This window comes from Somniosus microcephalus, chromosome 28, assembly GCF_052327205.1.
Source record: "Somniosus microcephalus isolate GS21.2 chromosome 28, FLI_Smic_1.0, whole genome shotgun sequence".
In the NCBI taxonomy this organism is placed as follows: Eukaryota; Metazoa; Chordata; class Chondrichthyes; order Squaliformes; family Somniosidae; genus Somniosus; species Somniosus microcephalus.
In genome coordinates this window covers 28883724-28906198 of record NC_141014.1, presented here as the reverse complement: position 1 = coordinate 28906198, position 22475 = coordinate 28883724, and the positions used below count along the sequence as shown (strand labels likewise).

Sequence of the window (22475 nt, the reverse complement as noted above, 5' to 3'; positions counted from 1 at the left end):
TCTTTGAAACTTTTCAATTTTCTCCATTCCCCATCCTCTCCTCATGGTGTTTATTCCATTACTAGGCCTCAGTTCCAGGGGCAGTAATCGTCCTCCAGTACCAGTGGTCAGCTCACGAGTGGAGATCTAATTAATATTACTTGGCCATCTTAAGGCTAGATGGTCCTCTATGGGCTACACCAGGCAGGAGATAAGATGCCAGTGCTTTTCCTTCCTCAGGCCATTCACATGGCCCCCCGGGACTCCCAAGCATAGGCCCACCCACTGGCTGGGCTACGTGCTTAAACGTCAAGGAGGAAATCAAAGCCAAGGGCCCATGAGGCCTTTGGATCATTGAGGGTGAAGAAGTCAGGCACTGTAAGTTACAGTTCAGCCATGATCTCATTAAATGATACTGACGTAAGAAAACTACTAGGCACTTGGTCAGAGTATTAAACAAGGCTTTAATTGACTGTTTCACAACATGGAATTCTAGTTATCCTTCACTAGTTCCTGTTTACAAAATGTCCCTGAGCAAGCTGGGCCCGTACCCGAGTATTTACACTCTCCCTGGACAGCGCCACCAGCAGGCCGCCCAGTATATTTCATAAGTCATTTCTACATGAATGGCATGATTTATGTCAGATACCACATCCACATTCACTCCCTCCACCGCCAGCGTACCGTGGCTACAGTGTGTACCATCTACAAGATGCACTGCAGCAACTCGCCAAGGCTTCTTCGGCAGCACCTCCCAAACCCGCGACGTCTACCACCTAGAAGGGCAAGGGCAGACGGCGCATGGGAACACCACCACCTCCAAGTTCCCCTCCAAGTCACACACCATCCTGACTTGGAAATATATCGGCCATTCCTTCGTCGTCGCTGGGTCAAAATCCTGGCGCTCCCTCCCTAACAGCACTGTGGGAGTACTATCACCACACGGACTGCAGCGGTTCAAGAAGGCGGCTCAGCACCACCTTCTCAAGGGGCAACTAGTGATGGGCAATAAACGTTGCCCTTGCCAGCGACACCCACATCCCATGAACGAATAAAAAAAATAATGGCGGAACAGGCTCGAGAGGCTGAAAGGTCTACTCCTGCTCCTATGGTGCCATGGTCCCAGCAGGAATCAAGAGATGGAAATCAAGACAAGACGCCGGCTTATTTCATTCTTTCTAGCACATGATTGCCAAGGTCAGATTGTGGCACCCCTACTGCCCTCCCTGCCTCTCCCCACAGTGATCAGCCAGTACAGACCAGGAATCGAATTTGGGACTGTCCTGGTTTGTATGGCTCAGTACCATGTTTGGCAATACACCAAGTCGTCAGGGAAAGCCTGCAGTATTGACAGATCACATTTTGGATGCTTAGCAGTCACACCAGCTGAGTAGATGGACTGGACGCCCAGCAGCTCTCCAATAGATCAGTCCAACATGGTTTCATGAGCTATGAATAGGACATGTACACTGGCCAGGAGTGCGGTTAATAAATAATGAACTGTTAAACTGATAGGATTAGGATCAACAATTAACTGATTAATAGAACTTGATATTTTCCTCTCCTGCTTTTTTCCACAGTACAAGAGGGAAAGTTTTATTATATTTAATCTAGCTTGAAAAAAGACAGCCAGCCAATGTAGGCGAAATATTGTCAAAGGTTTTATTGGGTCAGGTTCCAATATATAGAGGTGGAATGATAGTTGAGAGGCAATAACTCAGGCAAGAAGTCTAGACAAGTGTCAGTGACTGTCTTTGCAGGAACAGATGTCACCCGGATCCCGAGACTGAATTACTGTCCTCTTAATCCCTCTCAAAAGCTTTCCTGCTGCAACACGCACATTAAAAAAAAATTCATTCATGAGATGTGGGCATCGCTGGCAAGGACAGCATTTATTGCCCATTCCTAATTGCCCTGGAGATGAGCCACCTTCTGGGCAACTGAGTGGATTGCTGGGTCATTTCAGAGGGCAGTTAAGAGTCAACCACATTGCTGTGTGTCTGGAGTCACATATCGGCCAGACCGGGTAAGGATGGTAGATTTCCTTCCCTAAAGGACATAGTGAACACCATTAGCTTTTCATTCCAGATTTATTTAACTAACTGAATATAAAAATCCCTAGCTGCCTGTCACTCTATTCCTGATAATAGATTCCAGTGACTGACGTTAAACTGACAGGCCTGTAGTTTCTTGGTACCCCTCTCTCCCTCCTCTCTTAAATAATGGAGTGACATTTGCAATTTGCTAATCCAGAGGCACAATTTCTGAATCTAGAGAGCTTTGGAAAATGCTGCCTTACTCGTCTACAGATGCCCCACCTGTTCTTTTAAAACCCTGGGATGGAAACCATCAGCTCCTGGAGCTTAACTGTCTTAAGTCCCATTATTTTCTCCATTACCATTTTTAAAAACTTGTATTAAATCCAACATATTAGTTCCAGGGCACTGGATTAGTAGTCCAGTAACATAACCACTATGCTACCATTCCTGCATCCAATAGGATTAGATACGGTAGAGTGGGAGGAGGATCATGTGGAGCATAAACACTGGCATGGACCAGTTGCTCCGGCGTTCCTCCAATACTGGCCTCTTGCGCATCCCCGATTTTAATCGCTCCACTGTTGGCACGTTCAGCTGCCTGGGGCCCTGAGCTCCGGAATTCCCTCCCTAAACCTCTCCGCCTCTCTCTCCTCCTTTAAGACCCTCCTCAAAACCTACCTCTTTGACCAAGCTTTTGGTCACCCTGCCTTAATATCACCTCATGCGGCTCGGTGTCAAATTTTGTTTGCTAACGCTCCTGTGAAGCGCCTTGGGATGTTTTACTGCATTAAAGGCTCTATGTAAATACAAGTTGTTGCTGTTGTGACATCAAGCACCTAAATTATTCATAAAATGTGAATGTCAGCACATGGGATTCGTTTTCCCAAGTACACACTGACAGTAAACATCCCCGTCAGCATCTAAAATGCCAGGCACTTTGCTCATGATTTTCCAGCATGGTTTCTCAACAGACGAGGTAAGAAACAGTATTAAGCTAAAAAAGGCTCACACACACATGCAAGTATAAGTGTAATTCCAGCAGACTGGGAGAGCTCTAAAAAGCAACAATACTTAGAAAGAAATGAGGTGCAAAAAATCTTGCAAGGGATATCAAACCTAACTTTAAAAGTATTTAAAAATATATATTAAGAGGAAGAGAGTGGTCAGGGTGAATGAGGACCCAATAAAGACGGATGCAGGTGTTATGATAAGGAAATGGCAGACTTATTAAATTCATGCTTTATATTGGTTTTCACAATGGAGGAAGGGGACAAAATGCATGTGGTACAAGAGAACCTAAAAATAAGTTAAGGGGCAGAGCTTATTGGATTTAATACGTTTAAAAAATGGTAATGGAGAAAATAATGGGACTTAAGACAGTTAAGCTCCAGGAGCTGATGGTTTCCATCCCAGGGTTTTAAAAGAACAGGTGGGGCATCTGTAGATGAGTAAGGCAGCATTTTCCAAAGCTCTCTAGATTCAGAAATTGTGCCTCTGGATTAGCAATTTGCAAATGTCACTCCATTATTTGAGAGGAGGGAGAGAGGGGTACCAAGAAACTACAGGCCTGTCAGTTTAACGTCAGTTGTGGGGACGTTGCTGGAATCTATTATCAGGAATAGAGTGACAGAGCACTTAAACAAGTAGGAGCTGATCAACGAGACATCCAGGATGCACTTTTTCCACACAAGCGATATCAATGGAAATCTGAACCTCCCCCAAAACTGCTTTACAGGAAACCTTTTTTTATCCAGCACGGACGGGACCGACGTGGTGCCGGTTCATCAAAAATTCCGGATAACTGAAAGCTATAGTAAAAGATACGGAGCTGAGAGCTCTGTATAAAGCAACAAACCCTGTTGCTTAGCAACAGGTTCAGAACAATGGCCACAAGTTCCAAGCGTCTCTGTAGCTTAGCAACAGCTGCAGCCACACCCTTGCACAGCAACAGATCGAGGAAGGCAAGTAATAAAACTTACCTGAACCTACTCCTGAATTTTGCCGGTTAACCGAGATTTCCGGTTATTTAGGTGCCGGTAAATCGAAAGTTTCCTGTAGATGCTGTGTCATGACTGAGAGCAACAGATTTTTATTAGATAAGGGTATCAAGAGATGTGGATAAAAATCAGGTAAATGGAGTTAAGGTACAGATCAGCCATGATCTAATTGAATGCTGGGACAAGCTCGAGGGGCTGAATGGCCTCCTCCTGTTCCTATGTTTGTATCAGCCTCAGTCAAGGTTTCTTGCTGTCAGTAGGTACTCAATAATTTTATGCTGACCTTCCATAAAGAACAGCCTCTCCTTAGCTGCTTTATTAGCAGATCAAACTATCTGACCTGCATTCATGCAGACAGCACGTCTCTGTCCTCAGCTCGTAGTTTCAAGAGGAAAAAAACACACACACTGCTGTTTCAGAAAAATCATTCATCCCTTACCTATTATCTGGATTAAAGGAAGTAACTCAAGAGGAAAATAAGACGGGAGAAAATGAGAAAGAACTAAATATTACCTTTAATTTATAAACAGAAGTTTAGGGAGAAGTGTTCTGTTCACTTTGGTGGTCATTTTCTTTTCAGACCTGAGAGGTTATAACTATCAGGAAAGGCTGACCAGGCTGGGGCTCTTGGCTCTAGAAAAGAGAAAGCTGAGGAGTGACCTGATAGAGGTCTTTAAAATTATGAAGGGGTTCGATAGGGTAGACGTAGAGAAGATATTTCCACTTGTGGTGGAGAACAAAATTAGGGGTCATAAATATAAGGTAGTCACTAATAAATCCAATAAGGAATTCAGGAGAAACTTCTTTACCCAGAGAGTGGTGAGAATGTGGAACTTGCTACCACAGGGAGTAGTTAAGGTGAATAACATAGATAAGGGTAAGTTAGATAAGTACATGAGGGAGAAAGGAATAGAAGGTTATGCTGATGGGGTGAGGTGAAGTAGGGTGGGAGGAGGCTCGTGTGGAGCATTTAGGCCGAATGGCCTGTTTCTGTGCTGTAAATTCTATGTACATCTATGTAAAAAAAAATACATAACATTGCAAAGATGGATCTGAGGTCTGTTACACTTCTCTCTTCGCCGTCCCAATCTTAAAGGTGTCATTCCAACATCACGGTCATGAATCCGTATCTTACCACTCCATACATGGCACAAGTTGTGTCTATTGTACCTTGCTGAGTTTAGGGCCTGTGAATATTCCTTACCATCCAGTACTATCATCTTCAATTTACTGACTTGTACCAGTCGCGATTTTATATAATCATAAAATGATACGGCACAGAAGGCCATTTGGCCCATCGTGCCTATGGCGGCTCTTTGAATGAGCTGCCCAATTAGTCCCACTCCCCCTGCTCTTTCCCCGTAGCCCTGCAAATATTTTCCTCTTCAATTTTTATCCAATTCCCTCTCGAAAGTTACTATCGAATCTGCTTCCACCGCCCTTTCAAGCAGCGCGTTCCAGATCACAAAAACTCGCCGCGTTAAAACAATATTCTCCTCATCTCGCCTCTGGTTCTTTTGCAAATATTTTCACCTTCTTGTTTGACAGAATTGATCCGGGCAAATTGATGCTTTGGCAAAGGTGTTCATATAGCAGGAACACTAGGAGGTTAGGATGTTAGGAAGGAGGAAAGGTGGTTAAAACTGGTTCAACTAACAGGTCATAGAGTAGTGGAACGTCTCGTCAGTGAAGGCCATTGAACTGAACAGTAAAAAATGGGTTCAAGAGGCAATGAGGCTGGTTTGAAAGAAGGGATTAAGGGATACAATGATAATGCTGTTTGGTGGAGCTTTTATTTAAGAGAGTTGCAGGCTTATTGGGTTTAATGTTATTATTATTTGAATGGCAATAGATTGGGAGAAGGGGAAGTGCAAAGAGACCTGGGTGTTCTTGCGCACCAGTCGCACCAGGTGCAGCAGGCAGTTAAGAAGGCAAATGGTATGTTGGCCTTCGTAGCAAGAGGGTTCGAGTACAGGAACAAGGATGTCTTGCTACAGTTGTACAGGGCCTTGGTGAGACCACACCTTGAGTATTGTGTGCAGTTTTGGTTGCCTTACCTGAGGAAGGACGTTCTTGCTATGGAAGGAGTGCAGCGAAGATTCACCAGGCTGATACCTGGGATGGCAGGAATGACGTATGAGGAGAGATTGTGTCGATTGGGCTTATACTCACTGGAGTTTAGAAGATTGAGAGGGGATCTCATCGAAACCTATAAAATTCTGTCAGGCCTGGACAGACTAGATGCAGGAAGGATGTTTCTGATGGCCGGGGAGTCCAGAACCAGGGGTCCCAGTCTAAGGATAAGGGGTAAGCCATTTAGGACTGAAATGAGGAGGAATTTCTTCACCCAGAGAGTGGTGAACCTGTGGAATTCTCTGCCACAGAGGGCGGTGGAGGCCAGTTCATTAAATATACTCAAGAAAGAGTTGGATATATTTCTTAAGGCTAAAGGGATCAAGGGATATGGGGAGAAGGCAGGGACAGGGTACTGAATTTGGAAGATCAGCCATGATCTCATTGAATGGCGGAGCAGGCTCGAAGGGCCGAATGGCCTACTCCTGCTCCTATCTTCTATGTTTCTATGTAATGTTGGTTCACGGCTGCTAAAATCCAATTCTTAGCCTTTGCAGAACACATTTGTACTTAACACATAAAAGAAAAAAGAAAGGCTTGCATTTCTATAGCACCTTTCACGACTTAAGGACATCCCAAAGCGCTTTACAGCCAATGAAGTACTTTTTGAAGTGTAGTCACTGTTGTAATGTAGGAAACGCAATAGCCAATTTGCCCACAGCAAGCTCCCACAAACAGCAATGTGATAGTGACCAGATCATCTGTTTTTAGTGATGTTGATTGAGGGATGAATATCAGCCAGGACACTGGGAAGAACTCCCCCTGCTCTTCTTCGAAATAGTGCCACGGGATCTTTTACGTCCACCTGAGAGAGGGTAGACGGGGCCTCGGTTTAACGTCTCATCCGAAAGACGGATGGGACTGTAGATTTATAAATAGGGAATACACCCTCCCAAAAGGAGAAATTTGCAGGGCTATGGGGAAAGAGCAGGGGGGGAGTGGGACGAATTGGTGAGCTGTTTCAAAGAGCCGGCACAGGCACGATGGGCCGAACGGCCTCCTTCTGTGCTGTATGATTCCACGATTAAACGCGTCGTGCCCACAAGCCAAGCCCAATTGTAATGCCCCGACCACTGTTTTGGTGAGATCAGCTAGCTCAGCACAGGCTGTGGTTGAATGCAGGGTCTGCACGATGCAGTTCCATACTGGACTCTGCACTTACTATCTGAGCTGTCGGAGGAGCCCATTGCTCCGTTTTTGGTGGGGAAATGAAAGCACAACACCTTGCTTTATACTTGCTCACACAGGGCCAGACATCGGCCCAATTCTGACCACCAGTTGCTCACGAACAACAAGATCTTTAAGCCATAACAGCTGAACAACTCGGTAACCATGTAAATGGCACTGAAAGAGTTATTGGTTTGAGAACTTCCAGAGACACAGAAAAGTCTCCAGAGGAACGTGTTCCTGGAACATAAGAAATAGGAGCAGGAGTAGACCACTTGACCCCTCGAGCCTGCTCCGCCACTCAACAAGATCATGGCTGATCTTCTACCTCAACTCCACTTTCCCGCCCGATCCCCATATCCCTTGATTCCCTTAACATCCAAAAATCTGTCTTGAATATACTCAACGACTGAGCCTCCACAGCCCTCTGGGGTAGAGAATTCCAAAGATTCACCACCCTCTGAGTGAAGAAATTTCTCCTCCTCTCAGTCCTAAATGGCCGACCCCTTATTCTGAGACTGTGACCCTCGGCTCTAGACTCCCCAGCCAGGGGAAACATCCTCCCTGCATCTACCCTGTCAAGCCCTGTAAGAATTTTGTATGTTTCACTAAGATCTCCTCTCATTCTTCTAAACTCTAGAGAATATAGGCCTAGTCTACTCAACCTCTCCTCATAGGACAATCCCTCCATCCCAGGAACCAGTCTGGCGAACCATCGTTGCACTCCCTCTATGGCAAGTATATCCTTCCTTAGGTAAGGAGACCAAAACTGTACACAATACTCCAGGTGTGGTCTCACCAGGGCCCTATATAATTGAACCAAGGCTGGAGTGGAACACTCATATACTGCAACACGGTAAGAAGTTCAAGAATAATCATTCCTTAAAAAAGTGTAAACACAAACACATACAAGATGTGTTTTCTGTCTTGTCTCTCCTATTTGTTCTCAGGATGTAGGCGATGCTGGCAAGGCCACATTTATTACCCGTGCCTAGTTGCCATGAGGTGGTGGGCCTTCCAGTTTTTACAATTTGAGTAGCTTGCCAGGCCTCTTAAGAGGGCATTAAAAGACAACAATGGGAGGGAAGGAAGGAAGGGAGGGAAGGGAAGGGAAGAAGGGAAGGAAGGAAGGAAGGGAGGGAGGGAGGGAGGAAGAAAGGAAGGAAGACTTGCATTTATATCGCGCTTTTCATGTCCTCAGGACGTCCCAAATCGCTTTACAGCCAATTAAGTATTTTTGAAGTGTAGTCACTGTTGTAATGTGGGAAACGCGGCAGCCAATTTGCGCACAGCAAGCTCCCACAAAGAGCAATGTGATAATGACCGGATCACCTGTTTTTAGTGATGTTGGTTGAGGGATAAATCTTGTCCAAGACACTAATGGCCTAGAAATTCGGTAGGCTTAGCGCCGCATTTGAGGCGCTAGAGGGCCTAGCGCCGGAGTTATGGCCAGTTGAGAAATTCCCTGGGGCCCTAAATCGGCGTTGCACCGGTAGCGCTGCGCCGGCACCGATGACGTCATCGGTGTGCGCAGCGTCCCGGTTGCCGTGGTAACCCGGCCCCAAGCCGAAATTCAGTTGCGCCCGCCTCGCCCGTGGCAGGCGCAACTAAGACTCTGGCAACAGAGTCTTCCCCCAGTGTGCGCCGGCGCATAAAGGTGGAGCGGCGGCCGGCCGCGTTCCCGGCGGCCGCCTGCCCGCACCTCCCTTCCCGGACTCCTGCATTCCCCTCCCGCGGCCCTGATCAGTGTCTGATGCGAGCCCGGCACTTCCCCGAGGTGCCGGGCTCAGATGTCGGGTCAATCCGCCGGACAGTTGTCGGCTGCAGGCAGCTCCTCCTTAACAGGAGGAGGAGGCCTGCAGTTCCCCCGCCTGCCGCACCGCATCGGGTGCCGCAGCGGGGGATTAGCGCCGGGAAACCCAAGTTCACGCCCGTTTTGAGGCGCTAAAGGAGGGTTTTAGCGCCCGCCGCCGTCTGGGCCCGGCGCACCCGAATTTTCGTCGCGCGCTGCCGCATTACCGCTGGCGCAAACTTTCTGGCGCTACAGCCCTGGCAAGACCAAAACCCAATTTCTAGGCCTAATGAGTTTAAAAACTTTAAAAGATCTTTAAAATGATGATGGGGTTTAATAGGGTATATGTAGAGGTTTCCACTTGTAGGAGATTCTAAAACTAGGGTCATAAATATCAGGAAAAACGTCTTTACTCAACGAGCGGTTAGAATGCAAAACTTCCTTCCTCAGTTAAGGAGAATAGCACAGGTGCATTTAAGGGGCAGCTAGATAAGTATATGAGGGAGAAAGGAATAGAAAGGTATGTTTTATGTGGAGCATAAACACCGCCATAGACCAGTTGGGCCAAATGGCCTAGTCCGTGCTGCAAATTCTATGTTAAAAAAAGTTGCGTTTTTACAAGATTCTTTTGCTGTCATCCCAAAAGTTACCAGATTTATTCAATGGCCAGATCTGAACTCATGGCCTCTGTGTTACTAATCCAAGACCATTAGCCACTACCCAAACGTACCCATTTAGTCCCATCTACCATCTTAAACATTCACTCCCTCCACCACCGGCGTACCGTGGCTGCAGTGTGTACCATCTACAAGATGCACTGCAGCAACTCGCCAAGGCTTCTTTGGCAGCGCTTCCCAAACCCGCGACCTCTTCCACCTAGAATGACAAGGGCAGCAGGCGCATGGGAACACCACCACCTCCAAGTTCCCCTCCAAGTTACACACCATCCCGACTTGGAATTATATCGGCCGCTCCTTCATCGTCGCTGGGTTAAAATCCTGGAACTCCCTCCCTAACAGCACGGACTGCAGCGGTTCAAGAAGGCAGCTCACCACCACCTTCTCAAGGGCAATTAGGGATGGGCAATAAATGCTGGGCCTTGCCAGCGGCGCCCACATCTTTTGAATTAATAAAAAAATAGTCGTTCTGCTGTGCTGGGACCGCTCCACTACTTCACTAAGTGGCAATTTATAGCTGAGGTCTAGACAGTGACTGTTGGTAGACGACAGTAATGTGGGAACAAGGGGAAATCACAGGTTGTGTCCTCCCCAGACATTCACAAACATGCTGTGGTAAACCACTGTTAACCCTGTACATGTCTGTGTGGTAAACCACTGTTAACTCTGTACAAGTCCGGGCATGTCTCCACCCCTGGCTCCACACCTAAGCCCAGGTATAAAGGTGACTCACCACCCTTCCCCCGAGAGCTCTTAGGATGGATTCACTAGCAGAGGCATGCTCCAGTTCTTAGTCAATAAAAGCCTACTTCATATAAGTCCATCTTGTAGTCTTTGGTGTTGTTGCTAGCGCATCAATTTTATTGACTAATTTTCGACATGGAGCAAATCTTGAAGCCGGAACGTTTAGACCTGGATCCTCAAGCAGCAGATGCAGCCAATAACTTTGAACACTGGCTGAGCTGTTTCGAAGCCTTCCTGGAGGCCTCCAGCACTACCGTTACTACAGACGACGCGAAACGGCTTGTCTTGAACTCACGGGTGAGCCACCGAGTCTACTCGATCATCCGAGACGCCACTACTTACGCGGCCGCCATCGCGACGCTAAAGGAACAATACGTGAGGCCTGTTAACGAGGTCTACGCCAGACACCTCCTGGCTACCCAAAAACAGCGCCCGGGGAATCGGGCGCCGAATATTTACTGGCACTGAGAGTCCTCGGCCGGGACTGTAATTGCAAAGCAGTGACGGCCAAGGAATGCACGGAAGACCTGATCCGAGACGCCTACGTAGCCGGCATCAGGTTCAACTATACTCGGCAGAGGCTGCTGGAACAGAGGGGGCTCGACCTGCAGAAGACGGTGGCCCTCGCTAACTCGCTAGACGTGGCCCTCCAGAACATGGACGCCTACCCCCCTGACCGGATGGCCACGTGGATGCCACGGGAGCAGCCATCTTGGGACCCGGTAAGGCCACAAGCCGCCAGTGGCCCAACTACAGCTGCAATGACCAGAGGCCAGAAATGCTACTTCTGCGGTCAGGCCAAGCACCCCAGACAGCAATGCCCAGCAAAGGACGCGACCTGCTCCAAATGCGGCAAGAAAGGCCACTACACGAGAGTGTGCAGGGCGAAATCGACCCCCAATTCCAGCAGCGCCGCGTGTGAACCATACAGGCCGCCATTTTGGACCCCACCAACCACGTGTGAGCCGTGCGGGACGCCATTTTGGACACCACCAGCCGAGGGGGAGCCGCCATCTTGGACACCATTCCGGGACCAGGCCCCCGGCGCGGGCGAATACTACAGCGACCCACCGACCTCGACGATGGCCTCCATCACCCTGGACCAATCTAGGCCCCATCAACTAGCCAGGTCCATGATGAACGTAAAGGTAAATGGCCATGCCACAAATTGCCTTTTCGACTGCGGAAGCACGGAGAGCTTCATCCACCCCGACACGGTGCGACGCTACTCCCTATCGGTTATGCACACACGCCACCAGGTCTTTATGGCCTCAAAGTCCCATACGGCGGACGTCGGCGGCTACTATGTAGCGACTCTGACAGTGAACGGCGTGGAGTACAGAGAGTTTAAATTCCTCGTCCTGCCACAGCTCTGCGCTCCCGTACTGCTAGGATTAGACTTCCAGTGCCATCTGGAGAGCGTCACGATGGCATATGGCGGGCCCCTGCCCCCACTTACAGTCTGCAGCCGGCAGAATTTAAACACGGCGCCGCGCAAAGTATGCAGCCTGTCCACCCTGAAGGTCAAACCCCCCCCGTTGTTCGCTAACCTCGCCAAAGACTGCAAGCCAATTGCTACTAAAAGCAGGCGGTACAGTGCCGGGGATAGGAGCTTTATTAAATCAGAAGTAGAAAGACTCCTGAGGAAAGGGATTATCGAGGGCAGCACCAGCCCATGGCGAGCCCAAGTGGTGGTAGTAAAGACCGGCGCAAAACAGCACCTGGTTATTGATTACAGCCAGACGATCAATCGATACACGCAATTAGACGCATACCCACTTCCCCGCATATCTGACATGGTCAACCAGATAGCACAATACCGGGTATTCTCGACGATTGATCTGAAGTCGGCATACCACCAACTCCCCATCAGGCCTGAGGACCGCCAGTACACGGCCTTCGAGGCTGACGGTCGCCTCTACCACTTCCTCCGAGTCCCCTTCGGCGTCACCAACGGGGTCTCGGTCTTCCAAAGGGAGATGGATAGGATGGTTGACCAGAACGCGCTGCAGGCCACCTTCCCCTATCTAGGCAACGTCACCATCTGCGGCCATGACCGGCAGGACCACGACGCCAACCTAGAAAAATTCCTCCGTACGGCCCAACGGCTGAATCTGACATACAACAGAGAAAAATGTATGTTCCGCACCGCGCGCCTCGCTATTCTTGGCTGCGTGGTGGAAAACGGAGTCATCGGCCCCGACCCCGACCGAATGCGCCCCCTCCTGGAACTACCCCTCCCCCACTGCCTAAAAGCCCTGAAGAGATGCCTAGGGTTCTTCTCTTACTACGCCCAGTGGGTGCCCAACTATGCGGACAAAGCCCGGCCCCTCATCAAGTCAACCTCCTTCCTCCTGACGGCAGAGGCCCGTGCGGCCTTCACCCTCATAAAAGAGGACATTGCGAAGGCCACAATGCACGCAGTGGATGAGTCCATCCCTTTCCAAGTGGAGAGCGATGCATCCGACTTCGCCCTAGCCGCAGCCCTTAACCAGGCGGGGAGACCCGTGGCCTTCTTTTCACGGACCCTCCAGGGCCCCGAAATTCGACACTCCTCAGTCGAGAAGGAGGCCCAGGCGATAGGGGAGGCTGTACGGCACTGGAGGCACTACCTGGCCGGTAAACGTTTCACCCTGCTCACTGACCAACGGTCAGTAGCATTTATGTTTAACAACAGACAAAGGGGTAAAATCAAAAATGATAAGATATTGCGGTGGAGGATCGAGTTATCCACCTACAACTACGATATCTTATACCGGCCCGGGAAACTTAATGAGCCCCCAGACGCCCTATCCCGTGGGACATGTGCCAACGCACAAGTCGATAGGCTACGGACCCTCCACAATGATCTCTGCCACCCGGGGGTCACCAGGTTCTTCCACTTTATTAAAGCTCGCAACCTGCCTTACTCCATCGAGGAGGTCAGGACCATGACCAGGAACTGCCAGGTCTGCGCCGAATGCAAACCGCATTTTTATAGGCCAGACAGGGCACACCTGATTAAAGCCACCCGTCCCTTCGAACATCTCAGCGTCGATTTCAAGGGGCCCCTTCCCTCCTCTGACCGCAACACGTACTTCCTCAATATTATTGATGAGTACTCCCGTTTCCCCTTCGCCATCCCCTGCCCGGACATGACCAGCGCCACAGTCATCAGGTGCCTCAACGACCTGTTCGCCATATTTGGCTTCCCCAATTACATCCACAGCGACAGGGGCTCGTCGTTCATGAGCGACGAACTGCGCCAGTACCTGCTCGAGAAGGGCATAGCCACGAGCAGGACTACCAGCTACAACCCCCGAGGTAACGGACAGGTAGAGAGGGAGAACGCAACGGTGTGGAAGACCGCCATGCTCGCCCTAAAATCCAAGGGCCTCCCAATCTCCCACTGGCAAGATGTCCTCCCCGATGCGCTCCACTCCATACGATCACTACTCTGTACTGCCACAAACGCCACCCCTCACGAGAAGATGTTCGTCTTCCCCAGGAAATCTACCTCGGGGACATCACTACCGCCATGGCTGACGTCTCCGGGACCCGTCCTGCTCAGGAAACACGTGAGGAGCCATAAGACGGACCCCCTGGTCGAAAAGGTTCACCTCCTCCACGCCAACCCACAGTACGCCTACGTGGCGTATCCTGACGGGCGGGAGGACACAGTCTCAATTCGAGACCTCGCACCCTCAGGTACCACCCGAAACACCATCGATCACCATCCACTACCTCCACCCACCACCACTACCCACGGCGCACCACCGGGGTGTCTACCACGAACTGACGACATGCCGGTGCCATCCCTACCCCGAGAGGACGACACGCCAGTGCTCCGTCCCACGCGAGATGCGGCCGCGGGCAAAGAACCGCCGCAACCGGCACCACGAAGATCATTACGGCAGACAAGACCCCCGGAGAGACTTTCGTATACGAACTTTTGAAACACTTCACCCCGCCGGACTCTTTTTTAAACGAGGGGTGAATGTGGTAAACCACTGTTAACCCTGTACATGTCTATGTGGTAAACCACTGTTAACTCTGTACAAGTCCGGTCATGTCTCCACCCCTGGCTCCACCCCTAAGCCCGGGTATAAAGGTGACTCACCACCCTTCCCCCGGGAGCTCTTAGGATGGATTCACTAGCAGAGGCATGCTCCAGTTCTTAGTCAATAAAAGCCTACTTCATATAAGTCCATCTCGTAGTCTTTGGTGTTGTTGATAGCGCATCACGTGCATTTGCCAGTAGGGGGTGAAAGGCTAGTGATCAGGAGGTGGCAGCTCTGGTTGACTTTAGCTCTGTCAAGTCATAGAGTGTTGAGGCCATCGTAGCAACGCAGATCAAAACAGCCCAAGAAACAGCCCAGGTTAGCCTGTGTAGCTCACATCACAACGGTCAGTGCATTTACTTACTAAAGGAAGCCCAATAAACGTTCAAAATCAATGCTGCCCCAAAGGTGACTGCACCTCTGTCTCTATCCAACCCAATATATAAGACAGAGATGAGGAGAAATTTTTTCTCACAGAGGGTCGTGGGTTTTTGGAACTCTCTTCCTCAGAGGGCAGTGGAAGCAGTCTTTGAATATTTTTTAAGGCAGAGGTAGATAGGTTCTTGATAAGCAAGGGGGGGGTGAAAGGTTATCAGGGGTAGGCGGGTATGTGGAGTAATCAGATCAGCCATGATCTTATTGAATGGCGGAGCAGGCTCGAGGGGCTGACTCCTGCTCCTAATTCGTATGTTCTTTATTCATGTGGGCGTCGCTGGCCAGACCGGCATTTATGGCCCATTCCCAACTGCCCTGACAAGGTGGTGGTGGGCCTTGATACAACTGAGGGACTATCTAGGCCACTTCAGAGATAAGGGTTGACGTAAGAAAGCTACTAGGCACTTGGTCTAAGCGTTAAACAAAGCTTTAATCAACTGTTTTACAACATGGAGGTCTAGTTGTGTCCTTCACTAGTTCCTGTTAAGAATGTCCTGCGCAAGCTGGGCCCATGCCCGAGTATTTATACTCTCCCTGGACAGCGCCACCCGTAGGCCGCTCAGTATTATTTCATATAAGTCTTTCTTTCATGAATGACTGATTCATGTCAAGGGTCAACCACGTTGGTGTGGGACTGGAGTCACGTGTAGGCCAGACCGGATAAGGACGGCAGGTTTCCTTCCCCAAAGGACATCAGTGAACCAGTTGGGTTTTTACGACAATTCGACAGCTCCATGGTCACTTTTACTGACCACCAGATTTTTTTTGATTGAAATCTGGAAAGAGAAAAGATCGATTAACACTACTGTTGGTCAGAGTCCCGAGGAAGGGTCTCCACCTTCAGCTAATCTGTCTCTTCTCTTTACAGGAGCCGCCTTTTCCAATTTTTTATTTCAGATTTCCGATTTGCCTCTTTGATTCAGCTGACGGGAGGCGTGGGATGAATGTTGGGACTCCAACCTTTCTATCCACACATTACAAAAGTTACACCCCATCCTCGCCAAGAGAACCCCGGATAATTGCAATATGTGGCCCGGAATCTGCTGGAGCGGGATATCTTGCGGCGTGCCCCATTCGGGAGAGTTTTTTCCCCAGCAGCCTTCAGCTCGAAAAGTTTTAGTGCTGGAGGCGGGAGCTGATAAAGGCTCAACGAGGGCACGGGGACCTTGTTGAACGATGGGACCAAGGTCTCCTAAACTGATGATTAGGGTTGGGCTTATCCGATGAGATTCAAAGATAGAGAAAGAAATAGAGCCAATGATGGAATAGGAAGCAGGGTGAATTAGAGTCAAATTAGTAACAGGAAGAGAGGGAAAGAAAGATCAGATTAAGAGAGAGACAGACAGCAAAAATAAGAAAAGAAATGTAAATGTCAAAAATCTCTCGGAACAATTTACTACCTGCAGAACTGAGACTCCACAGTTTCAATCGTTCTCTTTTCTGGGCCGGAGAGGTTGAGTGGCATTGGAGGAACATGAGTCTCGTAATTTAAAAAAAGGCTTGCATTTCTATCGCGCCTTTCACGAATACCGGATATCTCAAAGCGCTTTACAGCCAATGAAGTACTTTTGGAGTGTAGTCACTGTTGTAATGTGGGAAACGCGGCAGCCAATTTGCGCACAGCAAGCTCCCACAAAGTGTGATGTGATAATGACCAGATAATCTGTTTTTTGTTATGTTGGTTGAGGGATAAATATTGGTCCAGGACACCGGGGATAACTCCCCTGCTCTTCTTCGAAATAGTGCCAGTGGGATCTTTTACGTCCACCTGAGAGAGCAGACGGGGCCTCGGTTTAACGTCTCATCCAAAAGACGGCACCTCCGACAGTGCAGCACTCCCTCAGCACTGCACTGGGAGTGTCAGCCTAGCTTTATGGGCTCAGGTCCCTGGGGTGGAATGTGAACCCACAACCTACTGAGTCACACCTGACAGAGAGAGAGAGAGAGAGAGAAAGAAAAGAGACAGAAAGCAAAAATAAGAAATGTAAATGTTAAAAACCTCTCGGAACAATTTACTACCTGCAGAACTGAGACTCCACAGTTTCAATCATTCTCTTTCTGGGCCGGAGCGGTTGAGTGGCATTGGAGGAACATGAGTCTCGTAATTAAAAGGTTCCTTACACTGTTAAGTACCAGCCCTAACTTTCTGCGGTGCGTTTAATTCGTTTTAATGGCGCAAATGAAGCAATTTCCTGAAGCTCACGGGGAGGTCGAGGGCGAGCTGCCATTTTCGCGAAGCTCACCTTCCAACTATTTGCAGCGATTCGCAACTCACACCTCATCTCTTCCTCACCGCAAACTGCAGGACGATTTGCACACTATAAAACGATGAGCGCCATTAAACCGGCCGTGATTTTTTTTTTGCCAGCAAATTCTGGGCCCGCGAGTTTCACATTTCTTCAGATTACACGACAACAGCAGCAGCAGCTGGCATTTATACAGCGCCGTTAACGTGGTTAAAAGGTTCCCAGGGCGCTTCATAGGAGCGATTATCAGACAAAATTTGACACCGAGCCACATCAGGAGATATTAGGGCTGGTGACCGAAAGCTTGGTCGAACAAGTAGGTTTTAAGGAGTGTCTTAAAAGCAAGAGAGAGAGGCCAAGAGGGTTTACATGTTGACTTTCAAGAAATTAAACAGCAATGTTAACCCATAAACAAGCACTGTGCAGACTGGGGGGGGGGAAATCTCACTGGGACAATAATTACAGTTCATTGAGCGGAGACCAAATGTGTCTCCAAAAGATTGCACCTTCCTAGGAAGCAGTGTAGAAACAGACTGGCGACCCCGAGGCTATAGGTTGCTTCCACCAACACTTCTTACAGCGAGGTGGAGAGATAGTTCCCCAACACACTGGGCTCACCTGGTAGGTGTTCAGGGTCGATCGATAGACTTGATCCGCTGAGAGAGCCATGGTCCAATATATTAAAAATTAATAATTGGGAGGTAGGGGGCGGGGGGGGGAAGGAAACGTTTTGGAAACAAATTTTACTTTTTCCCGTTCTTAAATTCCCCGTGTTTAAAGAACAGAGGCAGCTCTGGCTGAGGCAGCGGCTACAGTCCAGATGAAAGGCAGATCATTTTGTTAATTATTTACAGTCGGTGACAAACCTGATCCTTGCTCCCTCCCCCAGGGCGAGTCCAGATCATTTAATTATTTCTCTCTCCCCGACAGGAACTTCGACCCTTTCCATCGAAGCCAGCTAAAGAGGGAGAATTTTCTTTTTTTTTAAATGAAGGGACGCTGGTTAAACAACTGTTTCTTACAGATTCTGGGTATATTTTTTTCCCCTGATTGATATTTTCTCCTCCTGGATCAGCAAAGGTGCAAATGCACCAAGTGGATGCAATGAGATGGTTAGAATGTGTTGAGGGCTGCTGTCAGCAAACAGCCCCACCTGGTCAGATCCTCATTAGAAACTGAGCTGGGTGATGTCTGCTGAGCCTCCCTGCTCTCTTCAAACTCTAATGCACACACTTTGTAATGCACAGACACTACCTGCTGTTACACACCCTGTATTACATTACCTGCAGTTGCACAGTGGTAATAACTGGACCAGCCACATAAATACTGTGGCAACAAGAGCAGGACAGAGGCTGGGTATTCTGCGGCGAGTGTTTCACCTCCTGACTCCCCAAAGCCTTTCCACCATCTACAAGGCACAAGTCAGGAGTGTGATGGAATACTCTCCACTTGCCTGGATGAGTGCAGCTCCAACAACACTCAAGAAGCTCAACACCATCCAGGACAAAGCAAGCCCGCTTGATTGGCACCCCATCCGCCACCTTAAACATTCACTCCCTCCACCACCGGCGCACCGTGGCTGCAGTGTGTACCATCTACAAGATGCACTGTAGCAACTCGCCAAGGCTTCTTCGGCAGCACCTCCCAAACCCGCGACCTCTTCCACCTAGAAGGACAAGGGCAGCAGGCGCATGGGATCACCACCACCTCCAAGTTCCCCTCCAAGTCACACGCCATCCTGACTTAGAAGTATATCGCCGATCCTTCATCGTCGCTGGTTCAAAATCCTGGAACTCCCTCCCTAACAGCACTGTGGGAGCACCTTCACCACACGGACTGCAGCGGTTCAAGAAGGCGGCTCACCACCACCTTCTCAAGGGGCAATTAGGAATGGGCAATAAATGCCGGCCTTGCCAGCGATGCCCACATCCCATGAACGAATAAAAAAAAATACAAGGGACAGCCGTGGCTCAGTGGGTAGCACTCGTGCCTCCGAGTCAGAAGGTTGTGGGTTCAAGTCCCACTCCAGAGACTTGAATACAATAAATCCAGGCCGACACTCCCAGTGCAATACTGAGGGAGCACTGCACTGTCGGAGATGCTGTCTTTCGGATGAGACATTAAACCGAGGCCCCGACTGCCCTCTCAGGTCACGAGGTGGATGTAAAAGATCCCATGGCACTATTTTGAAGAAGAGTTCTCCCCGGTGTCCTGGCCAATATTTATCCCTCAATCAACATCACTAACACAGATTATCTGGTCATTATCACATTGCTGTTTGTGGAAGCTTGCTGTGCTCTAATTGGCTGCTGCGTTTCCTACATTACAACAGTGACTCCACTTCAAAAATACTGTAAAGCACTTTGGGCATCCTGAGGTCATGAAAATTGCTTTATAAATGCAAGTCTTTCTACCTAGTGTTTCACACTCTCTAATACGCATACACAACCTATTTCAATCCCTGTATTTGTTAATGCACTGAGCTGTATAAGATGGAGAATTCTCTGCCTGAAAGGGGGGTGGATATAGATTCAATCGTAAGCTTCAAAAGGGAATTGGATATATTCTTGAAAAGGAAACATTTGCAGGGCTGTGGGGAAAGAACAGGGGGGAGTGGGACTAATTAGATAGCTCTTTCAAAGAGCCGGCACAGGCACGATGGGCCGAATGGTTCTATGCTTCTATAGAAAGGCAGCAAGCAGTAACAGAACCCGTTTATATTTTGCCAATTTTAGCCTAGAGAAGTTTTTATGTAAAAATATAAAATACAAAATTTCTTCAGATCTCTGCTCCATCTTTCCCACATTACAACAGTGACTACACTCCAAAAAGTACTTCATTGGCTGTAAAGCGCTTTGAGACGTCCTGTGGTCATGAAAGGCTCTATGTAAATGCAAGTCTTTCTTTTTCTTTTATCAAATACAGTATTGTACGAGAAGAGATACTGGTCCCATAAAGAGTCATTGATCTCACTGATTTAAAAAAAAAAGAAAGACTTGCATTTATATAGCGTCTTTCACGACCACCGGACATCTCAAAGCGTTTTCCAACCAATGAATTACTTTTGAAGTATAGTCACTGTTATGATGTAGGAATAAGCTATAGTATATAGTAATAAAATTGGTATGATATTTTTTGAACAATGTCACTGGCAAATGATAACCATTCATAACAAATCAGACATGTGAAATTTATAGAGGGAAAAATGTGGTTGCTTTGCGCCTCCCGTTAGCGCCCGCTAACTGGGCACAAAGCAACTAGTGCCCGGGCGGGGCGCCACCAACGCCTCCCGCGAAATTCAGCGGGAGGTTAGTGGCGACGTTAACCTTTAACGCCCCGCGGTGCTGCATCGCCGGCGATATCATCGCCATGCGCAGCGCCCCGCTCGCGATCTTCGGTAGCGCCCTCTGACTTACCGCCGGACACTATGTCCGACGGGGTCGGGGGGTCCTACCTACGGCCGGGGCGGTGCTATTTAAAGGCGAGGTGCCGGGCTGCCATTTTTGTTGCTGGCCGCCTGCCAGCACCTGCCTCCGCTCCCATCCCTGACCACCTGAACCGCGCCCCCCCTCGCCCTGCGGAGTGCCGGCTGCGCTCCAAGAGCCCAGCACTTCTCTTAAGTGCCAGGTTCTTTTGCCGGCACTCCCGATCCCCGGGGGTCCAGCGATATTTCTTCACAACGCCCCAAGAAGGAGGCGGGGCGCTTCCAGTAGCACCCCACTTCCCTCTTGTGGCGGGAACCACTCAATTTCGGTCGCGGGGGCGCTAATCTTTCCGGGACGCTAATAGTAGCGCCCTGGCGAAGTTAGCGCCCCAAAGGGGGCGCGACTCAATTTTCTGCCTATAGTGTTGATTTGGGATTCAAAGAGACGAACAGAGCCTTCCTCCTCGCAACATCATACGGCATTCCTCCACAGGCCCCAGCTACAGCCCTAACCCCTGCCACTCCTGCACGCACCAGTGAGCCACTGGGAAAGTTCTGTGTAACATTTACGGAGATGAACAAAACTTCCAGACAAACAAGGGGGTTTTACTTTTACTTTATTATTCACGCTTGCAATAACCGCAGTGGAATTTGTACCGGAGTATATAATTAATAAAATGATCAAGAATGTGCTTTAGAGAGAAGCTATATTTTGCTTCATCAGTTGGCTTCTGAGTGTATATTTTTTTTTAATTCATTCACAGGATGTGGGCGTCGCTGGCAAGGCCAGCATTAATTGCCCATCCCTAATTGCCCCTTGAGAAGGTGGTGGTGAACCGCCTTCTTGAACCGCTGCAGTCCGTGTGGTGAAGGTGCTCCCACAGTGCTGTTAGGGAGGGAGTTCCAGGATTTTGACCCAGCGACGATGAAGGAACGGCCGATATAGTTCCAAGTCAGGATGGTGTGTGACTTGGAGGGGAACTTGGAGGTGGTGGTGTTCCCATGCGCCTGCTACCCTTGTCCTTCTCGGTGGTAGAGGTTTGGGAGGTGTTACATCAAAGGAAACAATAGCAGATGTTATGCTAAAGGAGGGGTGGGGACGGTATGTCAGATACAACTCTAAGTCAGCACAATGAGAACCACCTCAAGCATCGCCTGAACCGAGGGAAGCGAGAGAACGGAAGCAAGACAGAAAATACCTTATCAAGGGGCTGGCTGGGTAGGAACACTCCCCTCTAGTGTGTTTGGTTCTTTTCCAGCCCAGCCAGCTCTGTCAATGGCCGGTCAGTTTAATTCTCCGCCCCACTCCCACACTGACCCCTCTGTCCTCGGCCTCCTAAACTGTTCCAATGAAGCTCAATGCAAGCTCGTAGAAAAGCACCTCATCTTTCGATTCGGCACTTTACAGCCTTCCATACTCAACATTGAGTCCAACAATTTCGTGTCCACAGCGAAGCAATGTGGAGGAGCAGTAAATGACCGACCGCAACTTCAGGATTTCCGCCTTAGGCTGCGCATGCGCTAAATCCTGAAGTTGGAAAACAGTGACAGGATCGGACAAAGTCAACATGGATTTACAAAAGGTAAATCATGCTTGACTAATCTACTGGAATTTTTTGAGGATGTAACTGGTAGACTAGATAAGGGAGAACCAGTGGATGTGGTGTATTTGGACTTTCAGAAGGCTTTTGATAAGGTCCCGCATAAGAGATTGGCGTGTAAAGTTAAGGCACATGGGATTGGGGGTAAGGTACTGACTTGGATAGAGAACTGGTTGGCAGACAGGAAGCAAAGAGTTGGAA

The 22475-nt window shown here is 49.0% G+C and overlaps 1 protein-coding gene across 1 annotated transcript in view; it reads right to left on the bottom strand.

Moving 5' to 3' along the window:
- The window catches only part of LOC147099474 (BAR/IMD domain-containing adapter protein 2-like 2), a 110046-nt gene extending 91983 nt beyond the window's left edge, over positions 1-18063 (bottom strand). Inside the window, exon 1 of the mRNA XM_085969650.1 lies at positions 17868-18063. Within this exon, the coding sequence (XP_085825776.1) occupies positions 17868-17918 (51 nt within the window). The 5' untranslated portion in view covers positions 17919-18063. The remainder of the gene's footprint in view (positions 1-17867) is intronic.
- Between the last annotated feature and the right edge of the window lie 4412 nt (positions 18064-22475).